General features: G+C 39.5%; 3 protein-coding genes and 1 non-coding gene across 5 annotated transcripts in view; all 4 read left to right on the top strand.

The window, feature by feature from the left end:
- The window catches only part of ppp1r37 (protein phosphatase 1, regulatory subunit 37), a 38,837-nt gene extending 35,628 nt beyond the window's left edge, over positions 1-3,209 (top strand). For both annotated transcript variants that reach the window (XM_020636107.3, XM_065960069.1), the window contains exon 13: positions 1,303-3,209. The gene's annotated coding sequence lies outside the window, so the exon portion shown is untranslated. The remainder of the gene's footprint in view (positions 1-1,302) is intronic.
- Positions 3,210-8,373: 5,164 nt separating this feature from the next.
- On the top strand, positions 8,374-13,357 carry LOC109985793 (proton-coupled zinc antiporter SLC30A1). Its single transcript, XM_065960768.1, has 6 exons — positions 8,374-8,514; positions 9,760-10,422; positions 10,725-11,030; positions 11,770-12,047; positions 12,220-12,407; positions 12,669-13,357. Exons 2-6 carry the CDS (start codon positions 9,768-9,770, stop codon positions 12,979-12,981), a joined length of 1,740 nt encoding a protein of 579 aa, XP_065816840.1. The 5' UTR covers positions 8,374-8,514; positions 9,760-9,767; the 3' UTR covers positions 12,982-13,357.
- A 1,286-nt stretch (positions 13,358-14,643) lies between these two features.
- Positions 14,644-14,730, top strand: trnastop-uca (transfer RNA opal suppressor (anticodon UCA)). The gene has a single exon. It is a non-coding gene; the product is annotated as a tRNA-Sec (tRNA).
- A 799-nt stretch (positions 14,731-15,529) lies between these two features.
- Positions 15,530-18,401, top strand: mrpl28 (mitochondrial ribosomal protein L28). The gene is made up of 6 exons (XM_065960704.1): positions 15,530-15,664; positions 16,416-16,722; positions 16,848-17,000; positions 17,096-17,230; positions 17,332-17,418; positions 17,930-18,401. Exons 2-6 carry the CDS (start codon positions 16,438-16,440, stop codon positions 18,023-18,025), a joined length of 756 nt encoding a protein of 251 aa, XP_065816776.1. The 5' UTR covers positions 15,530-15,664; positions 16,416-16,437; the 3' UTR covers positions 18,026-18,401.
- Positions 18,402-18,668: the final 267 nt, after the last annotated feature.

Raw genomic sequence — 18,668 nt, 5'->3', positions numbered from 1 at the left:
ATCATTGGCAAAGTGGCCATCATGGGCAAAATGGCTAAATGGCAAAGTCTTCATTACATAGTGTGGCTTATATTCTGCTAGAAGGTACAGCCCACAAATTCCTTTCTATTTGGGCACATCACTATAAAACAATAAAGATGACATGGCACTGATTTGTATACGTAACAGATGTAGACTCTCTGTCTAGCAAACAGTTGCTGACAACATATGGTTGGCTCCTATCCAAACATAGATCTGCTACGATTTACATGTTTCACCATATAAGGTTACAGCTTCACAGACCCAAAAGAAGAATTACCCTAAGATGGTTGACACAATTTAAAGAGATGTCCACAAAATGATCAAGATGAATGAATCCATGAAAATACGTACTAACATTTAGAATTAACAGAACGTGAAAATAAATACATCTCCACACCAATACCAAACTGTAAAGTTTTCTCATGTTAGAAACTAAAGTCAAACACTTTTTATCTGCCAGTCTGTCATGTGTAAACTTCTGTCCAGCTTATGGGTTATCTTTTGGTGTTTTCATACTTAAAGAAAACTCCTGACTGAGCTGCATGTGTGAACACTAGCGGCCTCGTTTTTTTTGCCCAGACGTTTTCCTTCTATCCCTCTTGTAAAATTTCTGAGTGAAGTCAGTGTAAGCCAAAGTGGGACACAGCAGGAAGTATTCTGGAAAGTTCACAGCGGGCTAGCAGACAGGTGGGGTTGATGAAACCTGTGAGCAACTGTTGGAATTCATGTGCACGTAGTGAAGCTGCTTTTTATCTTTTCTTCTTGTGAGATTTGACACTCCTTCATTGATATTGTAAATTCATCCAGTTACACATAGCATTGATATTAATGCAGAAACAGTCATTTTCTATGTCAACATTTTTACTTTTAACGCCAAGAGGCAAGTCAGGAAGATCTCTGGGAGGCCTGTGATGAGGAGTGCATGTGTGAACAGCTCTTTAATCGTTTTGACCTACTGTCCTTGTCAGTTGTGCTGGCACATGTTTTTTCAAGGGGCAACATTTTTTTGTTTTTTTTTCTCCCAACTTGAACATTTAACAACTATTTATATTTGCCTGTAGTTTGAATCGAAAGCTCTGGCCAGACAGACGGGGGTGTAAGGCTGGCAGTGTCTTCAGAGTGATCACTGCTCATAGCAAAGAGCGCGGTTCTTTTGGTCTGGTCTGAAACATATTACACCCTCTTGCTTAACAATCATATATAACCTTATTTTCTCTTATTGAGTTTAGTAATGTTCCCTGATTCATTCAGGACTAATCTGTTTGTTTTCTGCTTCCACAGGGATCCACAGGGTGGCGACAGGAGAAAACAGCACTTGGATAGTTTGTCTGGGTCTGCTACGTGACCGGTTGCCCTCAAACGTTTTCGTTGTTTCTTTGACTTTTACCACCAACAGACACTTTCTGTAGCGGACAGAAGAGGTGGTGTTACAGTCAAAGCTTGATAACACAAATATACTATATGGGAAGACACAGGACAAAATCAACTTTGGGATGTTGGCTGTGACAAATAAGGAATCATCTGCATCATCATCACTATGACAGACACACACACATACGCACACTACTTACAAGGAAGAAAGAAAATAAGAAATAAAATCACCCTGTTATCACTACATTTTGTCAATCTGCAATCTTTACGAACAGAAAGCCTCCTGTGAGTGAGAAAGAAGAGGAATGGGGGACAAAACACTAACCAAAGACAGACCTTTCTCACAGACCTACTGCTCTCTCTCCTGTGTAAATGTCCACTGTAGTTTGGGAAATAACTAGCATCTAAGATTTTTATCATAACACACACATACAAAGACGTAATGGTGATAATAAGGAAGCTGGGGTTGACGGCACAATCACAAGACAAACTACCAGTGATGGACCCCCCCCCCCCCCGACCTCCCGCCTTTCAACACTTTTTGAGGTGGAAGTAGGTCACCGTCAGAGGCTTTTATGTCCAAGGAAGCTGAAGATGTTAACATGTCTGTTTAAATGTCTGCGTTTCATGTCTGTGTTCCCACGTTCCCCGCTTCAGGAAGTAAAAGAAAAACTCTGAATGGACCTCTGCCAAAGTGACCTCCCACTTCAATGTTGTCTCGCCCTCCGCTCACTTTGGCCCCTCAGGAATCAGCGCCCTCACCTCTTGTCAATCTCGTCAGACCTGACATGGACGAGATTTATGAAAAGGCACAGTACTTTGCTCCTCAGCTGAAAAAAAAAAAACCCTAAATGTTGGATAGCAAAATGTGTGCTTTGGTTTCAGTTATCTACAGTTTAGGAAATATATAGTTTATCACATGATTTTCTGCAACTTCAGACACTATTACTTGTTTTTTCATGTTTAAAAAAAAAGCGGCTCTGTCGTCACCTCCCTCTCCTCTTGCTCATTTTTCAATATCTCACGTTCTCCGCTCCGTCTCGTCATTCATGTTGCCTTCAACGCACCACCTTTTATTCACTCTTTTGATTCAGATTCAGTCTTTGTTTTTTTTTGTCTTGTTTTGTCTGGCTGCTTTAAGAAATCATGTGTTTTGTATTTATTTCATAGCTATATGAGCCTTTTCTCATTCATTTCCCCCCTTTCATCCTTATTTTATCCCTTTGTTTCCATTCTGGGGTTGCGTTTTAGCCCCTTTTTTGATGTATATTTCAGATTCAAACTAGAGCAAATATTTAGTATTTTTTTTCTCCGAGGGGTGGTGGGGTAATTTGTGTTGGAAGAAAGGTTATTATGATGTAGTGGTTGATTACGGAGGTGTCAGTCAGTGTGAAGAAATGGAAGCAGCAAACTTGATACTTTTCATCGACGTTCCAAATGTTTGAACACTACTCTGCTGAGTGAAGCTGTAGCCACAAGGGGGTGCTGGTGGCTGTGTTGTTTTCAGAAAAACCACAGACGACATCCATGTCCTGTCCTGAGTTTCTCCAAAGCGAGACTTACTATGAAATGCCAGCTTCATGTGTGTTCAGGATGGCTGGTGAGAGAGGTTTGTTTTTCATTTCTTCTGAAAAGCTGCACCGTTCAACCCTCCTGCTTCTCTCCACCCGACAGATAGTTTGCCCCCACTGTTTGTTATGCTTTAATTTTTAGACATTTTTAATGATAATTTGTTAACTTAATTGAAATGTGCTGGTAATCACAAAGATATGTATGGCGAAATTTGTTCCTCTCAAATAAATGCATGTAATGACTAATTATGAGTGAATGTTTCACTTCAAGATGTCTGAACTCTGCAGAGCTGCAGGAAATGTGTTCTCTGCGTTGGGACGTTTTGATACAGCTGGTTAAAGCTTTTAAAATATGTTTTGAAACCCTGTATGAACATATTGAACACTTCTGCAGAAAATATTTATGTGTTATTTTAATATAGGGTCATTTTAAAATCAGTTAGTGCATGCTTCAGTGCAAGTCAACAGCTGTTAGCAGTTAGTATCATCCTCAAGCGTTAGAAATTAAAGCCAACACAGAGTAACAAAGAGTAACAAAACTGCAGTTCCTGAAGATCACTTGCGGCTGGCTGGATCCACGTTAGAGCCCATACTTCCCACAGAAGCAAACATGTTTATAGTCTGGATTAAAAAAAACTAAACACTTTGGTCCTGACGGCACATTTCTTAATGGTTCAAAACTTACATTTGGATTTTCTTGGAATGAATCAATTCAGATTAAGTTATGGATAAGTGTTATGAATACATTTGCATTTGTAGGAGTGAAGGCCCGCCTCAGCTCCACCTCTGCCTGTTTCTAGATTGATCCAAAGTGAGGTAGAGTCAGCATTTCCAATATGGCGACCACCATCATTTGGCTTCAGAAACAATGAGTAATTCGGCTAACTCTACGTCCATGTGTTGAACAGTAAATAGTCTTTGCAAGCCGATGATCGCCCCCTCACAGGGACCTTGAAGCTGAAGCCCGTAAACCACATGTATGGTATGAAAGAAGATTATGAATAAAAGTAAGACCAACAGTCCACAGCCATGCTCACATGGTTACGAGGAAGCTGTTATGGTAACACCTCAGTTTGTTTGTATAATAACAGTAAAGAATATGAGATTAAAATACTGATCACACTGAACAACAATCCTCGACCACAGACTGTTTAAAGAAGGACAACAGGTATCTACCTCCTCTCTTCTCACTGAACTGTTTTTGACGTCCCTCCCCCTCAGCTAACCAGAACGCACATCGAACTCTCCAATAAAGCTCCGTCAGGTCGGTTAAGTCTGCAGCAGAACAGATGATTGTGTCAGTCTGAAGCAGACGCTCTGTGATGGAAAGTTCAAAGACTCTCGTGTTTGGGTTTGTCACGTTTCTCTCATCGTGATCTGGGGCCTCCTGCTAATGGATCCCTAATCACTTGGGTCCTACTAAATCCTTCTTTTTCTGTCTTTAATAAAAACAAAATATCTTTGTGACTCTTATTGAACTCTGGGCAGATTACATAAGTATATCAAATGTTATGGGTATATTTTAGCAATGCCCATCTTATAAAACTAGACAAGCCCATGAGCTAGTGTTGGTGTCCAGCAGAGCTATATCATAAAAAGATGTTTGGATCAAAACTCTCACAACCTCTGTTCATATTTCAAAAGACTTGAGATTCAGAGATATTGTGCCTGATGAATGCGTCTAAAACTTGGATTCCTTTAATACAAAGGAAACCTTCTCATGTCTCCTGCAGTGAGGGTGTGTAGTAATGCCTGGGGCTTCGAGTCCAGGGTGGGATCTCTGCTCTGTATGTGTTACTGAAGGAATTCCAGACTGCACTAATCCACTCCCGCCGAAAAACACCGACATTACAGAGAGTGCAGAGAGCCAGACGCTTTACAATGTCATTTTAAAATCTCTTTGGATTGAGGAATTTTTTTATTTTTTTTTAATGGGAGCCCTTAGCAGACATGCATCCATACATTTAATGTACTTTGTTTTTCTGAGATAAACAATAACTTCTGGTTCTTTTCCCAAGATCTCGCCTTATCCTATTATTTAGAGATATAACCTGTGATAAGTTAGTATCAGTTGTGATCCCGGGATCTCGGGACCAGCATAGTTATCTCGAGGAAATTAGAAAACAATCAAAAATCACACCATACAGGTCTGCTTAGGGCTTCCCTAGTTTTGCGGTCTTTCTTTTGTACCAGTAGCAGTTTCATGCTCAAAGTGATACAAATCACATGATTTTAAACACAGGGCCGCTGTTAGCAGCAGGTTGGCTTAAAGACCGCCTGGTCTCCTCTTCAACCTCACAGTGACAGCAATACTTGAAAAAGGTGCTGCTCCCAGTGAAGACAAAGTGCTGTTCATACACATGTTTTTTTAAATACAGAGTGTGGTGCTTTGACAACAACAAACTAAAATGTTGTAAAATGTGTAAAAATTCTTAAGAGGGTCTTGAAGGCAGACTTCATAAGCTAACACAACATCATATATCATATACATATACATAAATATTTGCCCAGTCATTACCCAACCATCAATTTATTAAGTGTTTTCTTCCAAAAACAAACCTTAGTTTAAAACAAAGCATTTCACTAAAGCAGGATATTTTATTTAAAAAGCAGTTGGATTTTTGTTCCCAAGTTATTGAATACCATTTATTCACCCAAAATATCCACACAGCAAAAAGATAAGTATGTTAAAATGACAAAACTCATTCTACTACAATGATTGTAGTTAAGTTTCGTTTTGTGGGGTTTCACTTTAAAAGGTCTTGGTTCTTATCACACAATCACACACAGATGTGTGTTCCTGTGAAATTCTGGAAGAATTAAAACATTTCCTGGTCTTCTATTTGTCTCGTGTTTTTCTTTTCTTTACTGTGACTCCTCATATGGTCAGAGAAACTCCTGAGGCTCTGTCCTCATACATATGAAACATGTGATCGTGCACCTCAGGGTGAAGATGCCATCAATGTAAAGTTTTCTTTCTGTGAAGGTTTGTTTTCGTCACACTCAGTGAAGCCAGACAGTGAGTCAGATTGTTTTCTTCTGTTACAGCAGGATGTTTTCAGTTCTAACAAAATGAAGCTTACATGATGTGAATGATTGCTAGTGACTTAATAATTTAGTTATTTAATGTTTCCAGCTTTTTAAACCAATACATTTTTAAATGCACTTTGCATTTTGTACTACTCCAAACGACAAATTGACAAAATGTAGTTTAAGTGAAGAATGCACTATATCTTAAATTAGACGTGTGAATCAATGTCGGCTATCCCATGTTTTTGTTTTGTTTTTTTTGTTAAAAAATTATTCTCCTGCTAAGAAGAAACCTATATCCAATCAACCATCTTCAAAGAAAGATTTTTAAAAAACAGGAAGTACCACATAACAAAAAAAGAGAACAAACTTAAAAGTTCTAGCCAGGCTGCCGGGTCTATGGCCTCTCTTTCTACAAGAGGACAGTGACAAGTGATCAGATGCTTCCTCGCCGAGTCTTTCCTTGGGCTTAGTCGTGCCTCAGGAATGTGCTGCTAGAACAGTAGGGATTTAGCCACGGTGTCAGTCCCTATCTGCCCTGTTGGTTCGCAGTCCATTGGACTGCAACAAACCCCTGCACTGCTGGCTCCACAGAGCAGGGGCTGATGGGCCTGCTGCATCATCTGTGAGGTCATGAGTGCTGAGAACTGGACAGAGAGGTTGCACAACCTCAACTGGTCTTTAAAGAGCTTAAGAGGTGCTGGTGCAAAGATTATGCTACAGTTTGTGCATAGTCATGTTCGCTGTTTCTCCTCAATTGGGTGTTAAAGCTAAGCTAGATAAGCTAAACAATAAGCATGGTATCAAGCCTCTTTTTTAGATGTATGTTTGGGCTTTTATGTCTTCATTAGAGAGATAGGACAGTGGATAGAGTCAGAAATCAGGGAGAGAGAGAGAGTGGGGAATGACGTGGCAAAGGAGCCACAAATCAGATTCAAACCTGTGCTATACCCGCTTTGAGGACTGTAGCCTATATGTGGGGTGCGCAAACTAACCACTAGGTCACCATTGTCCCTTGGTCTCAATCTTTAAAGGAATGAACCTAAAAAGTTGAAAAGTACTTGTTGGAGTTCATAGAAAATTCCAGCTAATGACACAGTTTGCTTTCAAGTGAATAGCAATTAGCCTCCTGCTGATCGAACTCGCTCACAGTGGGAATGAGCAAGTCAATCTTATTTGTCAAAATGTTTTAATTTTAAAAGTAAGAATCATAGATCAACTCCTGGCAAAAATTAGCTAAAAAAAACAACACATGTAACATTGAGGTTGACAAAAAAAATGTGTAAAGGGTTTGAATGTGTGAAATGTTGTAATTTGTGCTGCTTTATTCCCTCAGTGACAGTTATGAGGGTGCTACACTGGTGCATGCTGGGAGCAGCCGTCCTGTTGCTTTTGTGCCAGGTCATCATCCATCATCAGTTGTGTAGATGGATTTCACTTTCTCTTTTCTCTTTATGCCTGTGGGCATGATTTTTCCTCCTTGAAAGCCCATGAGCGTGAGACAACCTCATCTTTCTCCTTTATGCTTCCTCCTCCTCCACAGCTGCCTCTACTTGGTATGACCATCACCTTATTATGGCTTTTTTTTACAATATACTATAAGGAATATGTCATTTATTTTTTTATAACGGAAGACTCCATGTTTTGTTATTGCTGTATAATGTAAAAAATTGATAATTGATAAGTTGAATTATCGTTTAGGATAACGTGGCTGTCTACATCTTTTTGACATAATATGTTTGGAAGCTTAAGAATCCGCTCTAGTTTCTAACATAAAGTAATGTATTAAAATAACTTTAACTTTACTTTGTTATTGGCATTCCAGCAAACTCTGTACATTTCTAAAGTTATTTTTACAGTAACAAAGTCAAAAACCTGTATTATTCAATGTGTGTTCATACTTGTTGAGTGTGCCTGCTTGCTCTGGCTTGATCCAATCACTGCTTTCTGTCCTCACTTTTTATAGAAGATTCTGATTATCTTTGTAAAATCCACAGCTGAGGGAAGGTGTCTGCTCTGTTTTTAAAGCTCTACCAGGAAACAAAAAGGATGTAGGAAGTCTACATCCAAATTAAGCAACTGTAAACATTGTGTGTACTGTAACATCTTAATCTGTTTCCAGTTTATGAAGTCTGTTTTCTGGCTGATCAGATTATGTAATAGCAGGTCTGGTATCTGTAATCCTGACAACACAATGGGGATTTAATTAGTGCAAATTAGCTTCACTCGGACTGCTCAGAGTGTGTGAAGGGTGGGTGGGCTGTGTGATCCTCTCCCACCAACCAGCTGAGGAGGGAATGCAAACAGGGATAGCTGAGGAGAGGACGATACCACCCAACCCCTCCCTGGCTCACATGACTGTGATTAGAGCAGAGGAGGAGTGAGGTGGGAGAGAGAGAGAGGGGGAGAGGGGGAGATGGGGAGACATTATGAATGACATTTTTCTGATCTCGCTGCACAGATCACATCCAAGAGCCCAACTTGTCCTGATTGCTGACTGAGGGTCGTCCACTTCACTGCGGTAATTTAATTTCAAACAGAACACTTGCGACATTTATCTTGTATTTTATGACAGAGTTGTGCTTTTGGGAACAGTTTGCAGTGTTCATGTACATGTACATGTTGTTTTATTCTGGACTGTCATGTGGAAGAAGTAATCAGATCTTGTATTTTTAAATGAACAACACCAAAGTAATGTATTCTTTAAAAGTCAATTTCATTCAATATTTTAGTACTTTAATGAACCAGTGCTATTTTAACTCAAATATGAGAGTCCTTTTTATGCATGATTATTATTATCACAATAATATACTTCTGGGTATTATTTAGCTTATAGATCATTAACAGTTATTTAGTTTAATGTTGAAGCTGACTACGATGTGGCTGATGTGCATTACTTTATATACACATCTGTTTTTAACATATATTTTCCTAATTGATGCAGGGTAAAACTTTAAAGCAGTGATATAAAGTACCTCAAAATGCTAAATGTTGTCAGGCTAGTAGTTGATTTGTTGAACACAAATCAAATGGTGCAGAAATATTTATGAAGTTTAAATATTCACTCAAGCCCAACACTTACATACAATTGTGAGGTAATAAATATTTAATATGGAACTAACTTCTCAAACACATTTCAGGGGGAAAGATACAGCTTTTACTGCACTTCAAAACTTTGAAAAGAAGTTTTCAAATGATTTTTTTCACATTATGAATACCCAATAACAAGGACGACTACCAACTTCTGCAGAACATACATGTATTATTTATTGTGAACTCTTTTTGAAGTGTAACAGAGGTAACTGACTCATCCAGGGAAGCTTAGAGATCTACACAAATTATTTCAGATTGTTTTTTAAATATCTAAATGGAAATGCAATGTTTAACTTGTTAAACACGTTTTAAGTGAAACTTAGAACTCAGAGTGAGGATCTTATGGCTAAAAGTTCAATGTAACTGGTCAAATTAAATTACCAGAACTAAAACAAATTAACTCGTTTTTGGTATTTCTCTTCCACGAGTTCTAATATATATCTTTCATCACAAGTTGCCATCCATCTCAGTCAAGCTTGTATTTCTTGCTGCATCCAGAAGTTGCCCTTTCGTATGTCTTGAAAACATTACACGCAGCACATGAGCTATGAGCTAATATAAAAATTAAAATAATATAATATGATCTTATTGTAACACATGCAACATTGAGGTTGACAGACAATTTGCCATGTGTTTGAATGTATGAAATGTTGATTGTGCTTTATTCACTCAGTTGCAGTTATGAGGGTGCTAAACTGGTGCATGCTGGGAGCAGCTGTCCTGCTGCTAGTGTGCCAGGTCATCATCCATCAGTTGTGCGAGTCCCTCATTGTTCTGGTGGATGGATTTCACACACTCTTCATGCTCGTGCGCATGGCTTTTCCTCCTTCTAAGCCTGTGAGCGTGAGAAAACCTCCTCTCTCCCCTGCATACTCTCCCCCCTCCTCAGCTGCACCTCCTTCCCTCCTGTCTGTAGACTCTGCCATTAAAGTTCTACCACCTGACACCCACACCTCCACTGATGAGTCACAAATCCAAGAGCAGCCTCCGATTCCTCAACCTCCTCTTGAAGCAGCCGCACAGGTCAACTCCCCAGAAGTCTCTCCAGCTCTGAACTGTGGTCTGTCGTACAGCAGCAGCAGGACTCAGGTTGTGGGGGCTTTCATCTCCGCTCTAGTCCTGACCTCTCTGTGTCTCTCTTGCGTCACTGAAATCATCAGCTTCTCCCTGGATCCACACCCAGTACAGCACCCCCCGCTGCCTGTGCTGGTTGGAGCCATCAGTCTGCTCTATAAGATGCTGTTGCTCTGGCTTAAATGGGACCAGATGAAACAAGAGCAAGCAGGTGCAGGCAGGCAGCTGGAGACTAAATCTCACTTTGAAGTGAACCACAAAGGTAACATAACGCCAACTTTCTCCAAATGCAAGGAGCAAAGTAGGAGAGAATGTACATGTGAAGTTTTTTCAGTAGAATTATTAAAAGCCAGACTACTAATACAAAGAGTGAACAGTTGTGAATATGAGTTGATTGAAAATGAACACCTATCCTTTTTTAGAGGTGAATGGGTGTCACTGTCTCTGTGATAATATTTCTTTGACTGATCCCACTTTGATGTATCTGCCAAGTGTACATTCAGCTGTAAGAAACATCAAACTGTGCCCATGTTTGTTTTTCATTCCTCTGTTTGACTCCTACAGTCTCGACTAAAGGGAAAGCCGAGGGTTGGATAGATCCAGAGAAACTCCTGGATGACGTTAGCCAAGTCCAATATCCTGCGGATGACCCTCTTCACAATGGGGCGCTTGTCCTCAGTAACCCGGGAATCTCCACCAGCAGCCCTGACAGGGACTCTGAAAACCCTCAACCGCAGCCAGGAGTCCACCTGCATGCAGCAGCTCCTCGGGACAGCGGTGACTGTGAAGGTCTGAGCTGTGTCGCAGATTTGAGTCAAACAGAAGAGATTACAGGAATCTCCAAAGACAGAACCTGTAAGGGACATCTTGGTAAGAAAGTTAAGATCCTTGGACTGTCTGTTGCCTTTCTTATCTCATGGGGAAAACAATTTGAGCTTGTTCTTTCCACATTTGGTTTTAATATGTAACCAAATGTAAAGAGTTTTTGTTTACTCCAAGGCATAGGTGAAGACAACTGTGTGATTTCAAATTCGTTTGCTTTATCAGTAAACATAAAAATACAAGTGCAATATATTTGGGACACCTGTAACAATTTGAGAGTTGAAAATGTCCCTTTTTACATAAAAAATGGCTGCAGATACACTTGTGTATTGAGTTGGATAAAAATAGAATTGTGAATGTTTGCTGCCTCTGAAACAAACTCGAAGAATATTCAACATTACTAAACGTTAGCAACCAGTTCTAGCGCAAACATCCGTGATGCTCTGCTACACATACTGCAGTGTTTGGCAAAGTATGGAGTCAAATACACTCTTTTGAATGAACTACATTTTGATGCCATTTGTAAATCCCCTCAACATTGCTTTCTAATCTTATTAAAACATTGACCAACCTGTATATAAGGCCCTCTTCAAAAATACTCCTCCAATATCATTTTGATACTAATTTAAATTCATTGCATGTGTATCAAACACATCATTACTTCACATTTGTGAAATAAATAAATAAGAGAAGTCATTCTGTGTCCTTGGAGCATGGTGTTTTAAATTAACATGAAAGTCACAATCATTAAAGAAAACATTTTCTTCTGTTGTCTTTGTGCTCCAAGGCAATGAGAATGCATCTAATAGCTCCCAAATCTGCAAATCCTCACATCCCACTGACAGTCCTGTTCCTACCAGCCAGGAGGTAGTCATTCTCCTGCCATCCACCCTCGTCGTGCAGAGCCTTTGCACCCCCATCCTGTCTCTGATCAACAGCTTGGTGACGCTGCTGGTTGGCCCGCAGTGTCTGCACAGCTCTGGAGCCTGTGGCCTCCTGGTTTATCTGGATCCTGTCCTGTCTATGTTGGCTGTGTGTGTGCTGATTGCCATGGCTATGCCAGAGGTCAGACTTTGACTGGATTTATACATGATATCCTGATATGTAGTTAAATAGTTGCTGCTGCTGTCGTAGAGTTGAACTACAAGCAATGTGGAAAAGATTATTTGCAGAAGTTTGATAAAATAACAAATGAAGATGCATGTATTCAATGTTCTTCTCTGGTAAATGTGTCCAGGTGCACAGGTATGGACTGTTATTGCTACAGTCAACACCTCCACATATTTGTGTGTCTGATCTTGGACGGAGGATTGCGAGTGTCCCTGGTGTGCAGGCTGTGCACGACCTCCACGTCTGGCAGTTAGCTGGAACACTAACAGTGGCCTCGGTGCATGTACACTGTCATGCTGGGTTTCCATTACACAGGCGAGTTTAACAAATTTGTACTTTTGTGTCGCTTATATTTTTCTGTTATCACGTGTAAGTGGATACATTTTAGCAACCAGAGAATGATAGACATCTCTAATATATAAGTATATTAACGGATGTAACAGCATAAACTATGAGTGAAAATAATTTCCGTAACTCTCAAGGTGTTGTGTTATTTGGACAAAATAATTGTAAGAAAAGTTGTTCAAGCTGAAGTTTTTTTTTTTATTAATGAGGAATCTACTCACATATGTCTAGGTGTGTTGATGTGCTCTCCGGGGTCACAAAGGTGCTGCAGAGTGTCGGAGTGAGTTGCTGCACCGTTCAGCCAGAGTTTGTATCCTATTCTGGCTCCTCTGCAGGCAGTGAGGGGGAAACCTCCCCAGTCATCCACAGAGAGGACCCCACTCTGCCTCCGCTCCAGCTGACCTGCAGCCTCGCTTGTGGAAAGGCCTGCGCTGGTTTCATGTGCTGCTCCCCCAAAGAGGAGCCGACCAGGACACTGCTGACACCAGCTGGAGAAACAAAGGAAGACCCTCAAACACTGGTCATCGAGAACACATTCCTCTGACCATCAGATTTAACCATCAAATTATCCTAAAGGATATCCATGTCCAGATGTAAAGCTAATCATAGTGAACGGTGGAGAATGTAAAGATTTGAAAGTGTAATCTTTAACAAAACACTGACTGCATATATATATATATATATATATATATATATATATATATATATATATATATATATATATATATATATATATATATAGAGTATATATGTTCAGATAGATATACAACATTAACACGGTGCTGTGCCAAATATTTTTGTTATACCAAATTAATTTAAGTGCTGAATAAGGCATTTTATACAAGCTGTGTTACTTTGTTTGTACCTGAAAACTCAAAACACTGTATCATGTGCTGAAATAAAACAAATAATAATAATAACATTTGCCCTTTTATTTCAAGATGAAATCAAATGTGTTGATCTGATATAGTACAAGTATGAAGTAGTTTAATATGTTATAAGCTTCTTCTTTATAAATATGGTGACACTCTGTAGTTGGACTAGATCTGGACACTTTGGAGACAGTTGCTGAGAGGAGGGTGAAGGACAAAATCATATCCATCTTGGATAACTCCTCTCACCCTCTCCATGACGAGCTGTGGCAGATGAGAAGTTCTTTCAGCCAACGCCTCATCCCCCCCCCCAGGTGCAAAACGGAGCTCTTCAGGCGCTCCTTTGTGCCCACTGCCATAAGACTGTACTTTTTTATTTTGTATGACCTTTTCTGTCTTTTGCTGCTGCAACGTGACAAATTTCCCCTCTGGGGATCAATAAAGTATTATCCTATCCTATATACAATGAAATACAATACAAAATATATCCAGTGGTGCAAAGTAGAAGAGCACATTCACTTAAGTAATGTACTCCAGTCAAATGTTGAGGTGCCTTTTAATACTTTCATTTAATGCTCCTGTACATTTTAACAACTCTACATTTATCTGCTAGATAAAGTTACTCTCTACGGATTGACTAAACCAACAAAACAGTTTTAGAATAAATGTATTTATAAAATGTACTGCTCTCAAGAGTGTATGCAGTGAGTATTTGACTTACTGCAACATTAAAGTTTTTTTCCCAGTTTAATCCACCAGTGTTTCTGATGATCCCAAATAGCCTATAATCAAATCATAACTTTGAATGCGGAGCTTTTGTAAGAACACTGCATAGTATAGTTTTGCTAATTTGACCAGTTATCTTTTCCACCTTAAACAATATTAATATTGAAGGACATACATTGAGGCAAATTAGTCAATTAATGTGCCTGGAAAAATGGATGTGGATCCAATAACTGGCAACACATTATCAATATCACGAGTTACTTCCCTGTGGTCACATGCCATCATATACCTGTGATTTATTGTGAACATAAACAGTCAGTCTCACTTACCTGCGATGACGTTGTGTGGCAACACCTTTATATTTTCAGGCAGCCAATCAAAATGCTTCTTATTTGCATAAAAAGCACAGAGGATACTATGTTTCCTTTGTTTGTACTTTTTCTTAACATAAATGTGGTTTAAAGCATCCAGTATATGATTGAACTATGCGTAAAGAAGCTTTCTTTGACAAATACAGACACATGTCCAGTCATCATGGTGAAACCGTGACTGAGAGTGTGGTCACTAATAACACAGTATATAGTCCGCGTGTTTCACTTTTAACAATTGCCCGGATGAGCCTCGGTGGTCCGGGGTGCAGGCTTCAAACCTGTAGCTGCTTAGCGGCAGAGTGGTTCAATTCCACCTTTCGGGCGGATTCGTCTCTCAGAGAGAGACTGAATAATGATCTCAGGATGATGAAATGAAACTTCATCATATACTGACGAGCTGCAACTATCCATGTCGTGCATTGAGGTGATTGCAATGTCTATCATGTCATTTGCGTATCCATAAACAGCAAAACTATGATATTTTTTTAATATTTTCTCTTTCTCAGAACTACAAAATGTCCCGACTCTGCACAAAGCAGAGACTTCCTGTCACGTTTTTCCTCTCACTCTACAATAAAGGTTTGAAATTACCCAAAGAAAAATAATTCTTCTGCATTTTTTTTTAGTTTTTTCATCTTTTGAATAATAATTGTTGAACTAATTTACTTTATATTATAAAACATTTGGGTTTATGGTTAAGGTTTACTTGTGCAATTTCGTTATCTGCATTAGCCAACATCTGAGTGACAACTCATTTATAACTCACCTTGAATTCAACCTGCACCATCTGCTAAATATAATGTTTGTTTTAATGTAAGAGTGTATGAAGAGTCACCAAACTAAAAAAAAAACCTGAAAATGAATAGTCACAGGTAGTGTTAGCATTTACCTGGTAAACTTGTTTCATACTTATTTACAAAAAAAACATGATATTCAATTACCATAAATGTGAAGAGAGCCGTAATTATACTAATAAAGTAAAAATACAAGAATGTTTGGTAAATACAGAAAGCTCATATCACAAATCCACATCCGCTTTTGCAGTGAAAATAAATGATTGATAGCCCGTAAAAGCCAATCATTGCTGGAGAGTTCTTGTCAGCCAATCACAGACGTCGTTGGAGGCGGGTTTATGAAAGCGGAAACCAGCCTGGGCAGTAGAGGATGCATGTTGTCCTTGCCTGCTTTATTTAGGCTAACTTGGATTAAAACCGGTCCCTGTACTTGGTGGTGGTCATCTTTTTTTCCTTTTTAAAGGGTAAGGGAGGCGTGTACGTTTTCTCAAACCGCGTATCAAACTCGTAGAGTCTCATTTGTCACGATGAAAGTGTATTATATCTGTGTTATTGGCCTGTGCCACTTAGCATGCTGCTAACAGGCAACTTTATGGAAGGAATACACTTGAGTGTATGTCAGTAAATGAATCTTCAGAAATCCAAATGACTTAAGAGATTTGCTTGTTTTTTAAATAATTGTAACAATAGTGATGGTTGTGTGCATTATTAAATAAAAAATGAAATGTTAAGAGGTCAAAGGTTGCTCTTGCAGTCTAAGGCCTTCTGTCACAATCATTAATACTTCTGATGTAAAGCTTTGATGTTATCTTAAATTATAGTTTTCAATCTTTTATTCATTTAGGTTCTTCAGTCAATCAAATGCCATGCATGCAGGGTTTCTACCTCTCTATTGTAATAGATAGAATGTAAACCTGGGTAATATATATTGTTGTTAGGTGTTTTTCAGTGTTTCAGATGACATTAAAGTCTGTACTCTTAAAGAATGAGAACCTGCGGAAAGATGGCAACAACAACAATAATAACAACTTGTCAAAATAAGTTCAGAAAGGATTTCAGGCTTCAGCTCGGGAACAAACTTTTTGGTGTTTATCAAAAAACATTTAGTGCATGTGGAAGAAAAGTGTAGCTCTTGCAGAAAACATTTAATGATGATTTTAGCCGGTTTATAATTCAGTTTTTTGTTCATATCTCTTTCCTTATTCTCTCTTCCAGGTTGACTTTAAAAGAGTCTGTTATGCCTCTTTTTAAATACTCACCCAAAATCTGGGATGCCCTGAAACTGAAGCAGGGCATCTATGCCCGCCTTCCCAAACATTACCTCAAGTCCCTCGAGCAGAAAGAACCCACCCCTGTCCATTGGAAGCCGTTGGGAGTCCAGTACCGAGCTAACCCAAACACAGGGCAGAAGGAACGGGTGCAGGATGTCCCGATCCCCATCTTCTACCCCCCGCCCTCCCAAGACGGCCTGTGGGGAGGAGAGGGCTTGATATCGGGTTTCAGATACGCCAACGGTGACAAAGTGAGTCCATGAAGATGCTTTTCTTCTGTTAGTTATACGACAGTGTTGACTTTATTCATCATTCTTAAGTCATCTGTCCCAGCCATTTAAAAACATAATGAATTCCTGACTGTCTGTGTCTGTAGCTGTCGACTCGTCTGAGAAAGACCTGGAAACCCCAGCTGTTCAAGAGGGAGCTGTACAGCGAGATCCTCGACCACAAGTTTACCATCACCGTCACAGCACGCACTCTGGACCTCATCGACACTGCCTACGGATTTGACTTTTACATTCTTAGAGTAAGAAACAAACTACCTCACTGTATCAAAATGACCACCTATAGTTTTTTTCCCCCCTGACATTTATTACACTACCTTCTCTTTACTTTGATTAGACAACCAAAGAAGACCTTAACTCCAAGCTGGGGATGGACCTGAAGAGGGCGATGCTGCTACGCCTGGCACGCAAAGACACAGAGCTTTACCCCAATGACTCAGTGGAGAGAGAGAAGGTTTACAACAAATACAAGGTAGCTGGGATGTGTTCAGAGTCATTTCTAAAGCTGGATATTTACTGTAAAAGAGAAGGTTTAAAATACAATATCGGGCTTCTCTTTGTCTTTGTGAGCAGCAGTTTGAGATCCCAGAGGAGGAGGCGGAGTGGTTTGGTCTGAGTCTGGAGGAAGCCGTGGAGAAACAGAGGCAGCTTGAGTACAAGGTAAGAGAGTCCTCATGAGCAAGTGCCTAAAGCTCACCTCACTCTAAACTCTATTTTTAGAAGTTTGTCCTCGTAAGAATACAAAAATACATTGCTCATCTTTAGTATGCCAAAAACATTTATAAGAACCTTAAGAAAGAGAAAAGATAGAGCTTTCATGTAAAATGTGTGACATTTTCGGGCTGAACGCTAACAACACTTTATTTTTCACCCTGACTTTTCATTTAATTTTTCATGCCGACCCCTGGTAAATTTCCGTGTGAAGTCATGGTGAAGCCCATTCGAGAACACAGCATGAAATATTCAGCAATATGTTTTCTTTTCCCCAGTATGCTCTTCTCTGCTCTTTTGATGATGCGGTGAATTTGTCAAACTACAAAGTGCATTAATATAAAGGCCAAAACTTTCATCGTAGTGTCAGACTCTGTTGCTTCGTCCAACATTTCTAAGTCACGTCCTGCCTCCTGACTCTATCTTGTCTGTGCTGACTCTGTTTTGTTCTGTCCACCAGGAGCCCGAGCCACTCTTTAAGGCCTGTGTGGACGAGTTGGTGGAGGAGCTGCAAATCCAAAAATTCTCGGAACCTCACCTCATAGAGAAGGAGTGAAGACCTGAACTGTTTTTGCAGCAGCAGAAGAAGAAGAAGATTTTTCAGACTGAGCAATGGAGTAAGTTTAACTGTCAGGCTTCTCCAGGAGGTGGTGGGCGTCACATTTTCAGTTTGGTTCGCTCACCTGGGAGAATTTTCTACAGTTTCAAACTTAATTTCCATCTGGGAGCAACGCAAGCGTGGAAGTGACACAAATGAAGAGGTCCTGCTGGAGTTATACTTATTTATTTCCCTCTAAGATACACACATGACAGATATTGTAGAAATCAAAGGAGGCGTGTCCATCAGTGTAAATACTCCCTGACCAGCTGTGATATCAGGCCCCTCTGTACAGGATATCTAATCAAATAAATGTGTCTCTTTTTTTCTTAAACTTTGTTTCGGCTCATCTGTTCTGCAATATGTACTCAATTAGTTAAACAGTAAACAAATCAAATATAATGCAAAGATATAGATCGAACAACCCAGAATAATTCAAATACATCAATGATCTTATTATCAGCCTGATAAATAAATGCATTATTAGAAGGAAACACATAATAATAAACAGTATTATACCGTCTTCTTTGTACTAAATGCTTAGCTTTACTTTAGCTACCTCTTTGTTCTGCTTTTCTAAAGTATTTGTGCTCCTACATGT

The sequence above is a fragment of the Labrus bergylta genome, chromosome 11, assembly GCF_963930695.1.
Source record: "Labrus bergylta chromosome 11, fLabBer1.1, whole genome shotgun sequence".
NCBI lineage: Eukaryota > Metazoa > Chordata > Actinopteri > Labriformes > Labridae > Labrus > Labrus bergylta.
Note: the sequence above shows the minus strand (reverse complement) of the source record. Positions and strands in the feature narration are given on the sequence as shown.

What these genes read in the sequence shown, in the direction of transcription:
- LOC109985793 (XM_065960768.1), top strand. Translation starts at nt 9,768, where the DNA reads ATGAGGGTGCTAAACTGGTGCATGCTGGGAGCAGCTGTCCTGCTGCTA. An exon ending in AACCTGTAAGGGACATCTTG is followed by an intron (nt 11,031 to 11,769) that starts GTAAGAAAGTTA and finishes TTGTGCTCCAAG; the next exon opens with GCAATGAGAATGCATCTAAT. An exon ending in GCTGGGTTTCCATTACACAG is followed by an intron (nt 12,408 to 12,668) that starts GCGAGTTTAACA and finishes ACATATGTCTAG; the next exon opens with GTGTGTTGATGTGCTCTCCG.
- mrpl28 (XM_065960704.1), top strand. Translation starts at nt 16,438, where the DNA reads ATGCCTCTTTTTAAATACTCACCCAAAATCTGGGATGCCCTGAAACTG. An exon ending in GATACGCCAACGGTGACAAA is followed by an intron (nt 16,723 to 16,847) that starts GTGAGTCCATGA and finishes CTGTGTCTGTAG; the next exon opens with CTGTCGACTCGTCTGAGAAA. An exon ending in TTGACTTTTACATTCTTAGA is followed by an intron (nt 17,001 to 17,095) that starts GTAAGAAACAAA and finishes TACTTTGATTAG; the next exon opens with ACAACCAAAGAAGACCTTAA.